Source organism: Triticum aestivum, unplaced genomic scaffold, assembly GCF_018294505.1.
Source record: "Triticum aestivum cultivar Chinese Spring unplaced genomic scaffold, IWGSC CS RefSeq v2.1 scaffold44422, whole genome shotgun sequence".
Taxonomy (NCBI): domain Eukaryota; kingdom Viridiplantae; phylum Streptophyta; class Magnoliopsida; order Poales; family Poaceae; genus Triticum; species Triticum aestivum.
This window is the reverse complement of record NW_025225599.1, coordinates 11,039-15,582: the sequence shown is the minus strand read 5'-3', so window position 1 is coordinate 15,582 and position 4,544 is coordinate 11,039. Positions and strand designations below refer to the sequence as shown.

Sequence of the window (4,544 nt, the reverse complement as noted above, 5' to 3'; positions counted from 1 at the left end):
CTCCCGCCCACGCCAAAATGCCATGTTTCATGGCGTTTCATCCTCTCGAAGAGACGCCAAGCCACACTGGAGAAACTTTAGGATCAAAACGTCATGGACCATGCCGTTTTCCATGCAACCCAAACGTCATGGATGTGGGCACCACCAGAAAATGGTCATATAAGGATTTTCTTTTAAAAGAAGGTCAAATCATCCTAAACTTTGTTTAAAAGGTCAAAACATTGATTTTGATCTCAATTTACATCCACAAAAAAAGTGGTCCCTATAATTGAAGAACGGCGCCGCAAAGCGCGCGACAGCTTCTAGTCTTTGTGCATGCGCGCTGAAGATAATTAAGGCTGACACGCTGGAAAATGCATGAAGTTAACTCAGTCATAAAAATACATGTACTCCCTCTGTTCACTTTTGTAAGACCTTTTAGACATTTAAGACAGCAACTAAAATAGTTCAATTTCAGCTATTCTAAACGACTTACAAAAGTGAACGGATGGAGTAGCATTTATAGGAGTTACCCATGCAAATTTTCTTGCTTTATATATATAGCACATTTGATGTAATATCTAGAATAGTTATTTAATAGAATGAGAAGTTATGTGTTTTGTCGTTCTCCTATGAAAATATAAGGGCATCTAAAGCCGGACTTGGCAAATTTGGCCCCTCAAACGCTCGCGGACGCGACTGGGCGCATCCGGACGGGCCCTCATATTTCCTTCCGGATATCCACATATCTCAAATCCGGACTCTCAAATCCATGCAAATACATGCACGTCGATCATGCAATACAATGTCGCACGTAGATAGCAATTAATTGTTGGTATCAAGCATAGATAGCGTTCACATAAAATTTATTTTAGGTGCCAAACTCAAGCATTGCCTCCTTGGTTGCCATTGTGGATTCACATGTGCTCCACAAGATTATTGAGTAGTTGCGTGTGCACCTGCTGATCTCGAAGATTCTGTTGCATCTGCAGTAAGTTCATAAGCTGAGCCGCATCTTGATTTTCCGGGATTTCAACTTGTTATCCGGGTGCTTCGAAATCATGGGTTTGGGTTACACCATCACCCTCATCCTCGACAATCATATTGTGCATAATAACATAACATATCATCAGCTGCCACAAAGTTTCTGATTCCCACTTCATTGCAGCGCTCCGCACAATTCCCCAACGAGGCTGAAGCACACCAAATGCCCTCTCCACGTCCTTCCTAGCCGCTTCCTGCATTGTTGCAAAGTGGCGGAGCCGGAGAGTTGCCGAACGTACCACGGTGGTGTCCGGGCCGGCGATGACGTCCCCCTCGGCGAGGACGGGAGGGCTCTTTCGGAGCTGGCGGCGAAGAGCCTGGGAACGGCTGTGGAGCGGCCGTGGCGGCGGAGCGCGAGAGGGATGGTGCGGAGGAGGAAGAAGAGAGGAGATAGCAAATGGATCCGGCTGGTCTTCGGGGTGGATTTGGTGCACTTTGGGATGGGGTCGGACTGTCGGGTCCGACGTGGCGGACGTGCCCGGGCGCCCCATATCCGCCCCATATTTGGGCTGGATATGGGGGGCGCCGGTCAGCCCGTGCGTTTAAGGGCCGTTTGAGAGGTCCGTGTGGGTTAAAAATTTCATGGCCGGACAGTGAACAGGCGGCCCGCACGGACGTATGAGGCGGGTTTAAGAGGTCCGGCTGTAGATGGTGTAAACCAAACTTGAAATCCAGACCACACACATCGGCCAAACTATATGCGAAACTGCACGCTGATCCGGTCAATTTCGATTAGGCAGCAACGTACTCCAGCTCTGTGCGTGTGCGACGGTGTGGATAGAGCACTTTGCCGCACCATCCGGCAAACAAGAAAAACCTTGGAGAAGTAGAAGAAGAGTATACAGAGTGACGAGAACAACCACCGTCGTCGGATACAAACATCCATGGACTCCCAGTCAATACGTACGTTCGACTTCGGCGTTTGAACGCGGATCCATGGACGAAAAGTATGGAATCCGCTCGTATGCCCCGTCTTGCTCGCCATGCCCGCTCCTATAAATAGAAGCGCCAGCAGCATGGTTGCTACGTGCTTAGTAGCTCGTAAACCATTGCATTGCAAGAAGAAGCAAGCAACTAATTATATAGCTTAGCTTAATGGCGTCGACTCACAGCTCGCGCCGCCTCGACGGCACACTGTTTGCGCTTCTGCTCGTGCTTGCGGCCGCCACCGCCTTTGTCAGTGCTGCCGCGGCGCGAGGGGACGCGCTGGCCGCCCGGCACGAGCGGTGGATGGCCAAGTTCGGGCGCGAGTACACGGACGCTGCCGATAAATTACGCCGGCAGGAGGTGTTCGCGGCCAACGCGCGGCACGTCGAGGCTGTCAATCGAGCGGGCAACCGGACATACACGCTCGGCCTCAATCAGTTCTCGGACCTCACCAGCGAAGAGTTCGCGGAGAAGCACCTCGGGTACCGCCACCAGCACGGCGTGGACAGCACGCCGGTGGCCGCGGTGAACATGTCCAATGCTCAGTTCGACTCCACGCCGGACAGCGTGGACTGGAGGGCCGCGGGTGCCGTCACCCAAGTCAAGAACCAAGGCTCATGCGGTAAGAATCTACAGCTCCTGCAATGCATGCATGCATATATTAATTTAATGTAACGCCGTAGCATAAGCCAAAGTTCCCAAATGAATATACACGTACAGGTTGTTGCTGGGCGTTCGCGGCGGTAGCGGCGACGGAGGGGCTCGTAAAGATAGCCACTGGCAACCTCATCTCCATGTCAGAGCAGCAGGTGCTGGACTGCACGGGCGGCGCCAACTCCTGCAACGGCGGCGACATCAACGCCGCCCTAAGCTACGTCGCCTCGAGCGGCGGCCTTCAGCCAGAGGAATCCTACGCGTATACCGGCCAGCAGGGCGCGTGCCGCAGCAGCAGCGCCAGCCCAAACTCGGCCGCCTCCATCGGCGCCCCCCGAATGGTGGAACTGCACGGCGATGAAGGCACCTTGCAGGAGCTCGCGGCCAGACAGCCGGTGGCCGTGCCCGTGGAGGCTGACCGTGACTTCCAGCACTATATGAGGGGCGTGTACACCGGCAGCTCGTCGTGTGGACAGAACCTGAACCACGGCGTGACGGTGGTGGGCTACGGGACGGACAGCGGCGGGCAGGCGTACTGGATGGTGAAGAACCAGTGGGGGACGGGGTGGGGCGAGGGGGGCTACATGCGCCTCACGCGCGGGAACGGCGGCAACTGCGGCATGGCCACCTACGCCTACTACCCGACCATGGACGGCTCTTAAACACCACTACTACTGTACATCAGTCGGTCCATGCATCATCGAGTACTATAGTTTATCAGCACCATGCAGTATATACGGATTTACTTTCTGAATAAAGCATGGATCCTTGTAAAAAAGATCCATTTGCCTATGTAATACCACAAATTTGTAAGCTTGTACTATATGAAAATAAACATTTGTACTACATCAGTCCATCCAGCATCGAGTATTGGTTTATCAGCTAGCTACACTATGATGTATATGTGGATTTCGAATCTTTTTGGAAAAGAAGTGGATTTTGAATAATGAACATTGAACGCATGCATGGATCCTCGTACGAAAGATGCATTCGCCTACGTAATAGTATGAACTTGGAAGAATCTCTATGAAAATAAAATTTTCTGATTCAATCGAACACACATTCTTAATGTTCTTTCCATGTCCCGCCTTTTCGTCTTTTTTCAGGCACGTTCTTCTTCCTCTCACGACCCAACACAAATCTTCATTATCTATATTCTTGTCCTTTTACTTCATTACAGGAGCCATATTTTTTTATCAAAAACAGTAGGATATGCTACCTTAAAATATTATCATCTATAACACTAAACTCCCTAATTTTATAGAGCCCACATTCAATTGAGGTCCGCAATTAGAATTGGGTCATCCGATTTTAACCAGGTCAACAATTTCTCAAAACTATCTCATTCGATTCTTTTATACTATACACTATCTTTTCTAATTTTAAGACATCATAATTAATTGAGGTCTTTCATTTTGAATTGGGTCTACCAATTTTGACGGGGTCAACAATTTATCGGAGAGCTCACCTATTCAATTCTTAAATCACTATGTTCCCTAATTTTAAAGTTCTTTCACTGAATTGAGGTATTCAATTTCAGACTTGGTTTCAATTTTGACAGTGTCAACGATTATTTAGATCAATCATCAGCAACCTGCATATAAAAACGTATCAATCCCGTGCACCCTCCCACCATCTAGAAAAAAGAGGCGTCACTATGTGATAATGTAGCCCCAATATAGTACATGAAACCACCTGATGAGGTTTGCCTCTATCACCACCAGCGTGGAAATTTCCTCACATGAATATAGGTTAGCTAGTGGATAACACAGAATCACACCGCGGAAAGCCCACCAAATCACAACATTATTAAATAAAAATAAAACACACTCCATCATCCCCCGCCAAACTAAATATTCCATCAATTCCAGAATATAAGGGGCATTAGTTTTGACCAAGTTTAGAGCAAAAAATATTGACATCCACAATATTAAACGAAA

At 48.8% G+C, this 4,544-nt stretch overlaps 1 protein-coding gene across 1 annotated transcript; it reads left to right on the top strand.

Moving 5' to 3' along the window:
• The first annotated feature begins 2,067 nt into the window (after positions 1 to 2,067).
• LOC123172286 (zingipain-2-like) lies at positions 2,068 to 3,401 on the top strand. The gene is made up of 2 exons (XM_044589288.1): positions 2,068 to 2,572; positions 2,671 to 3,401. The coding sequence occupies exons 1-2, from the start codon at positions 2,119 to 2,121 to the stop codon at positions 3,264 to 3,266; spliced, it is 1,050 nt and encodes a 349-aa protein (XP_044445223.1). The 5' UTR covers positions 2,068 to 2,118; the 3' UTR covers positions 3,267 to 3,401.
• Positions 3,402 to 4,544: the final 1,143 nt, after the last annotated feature.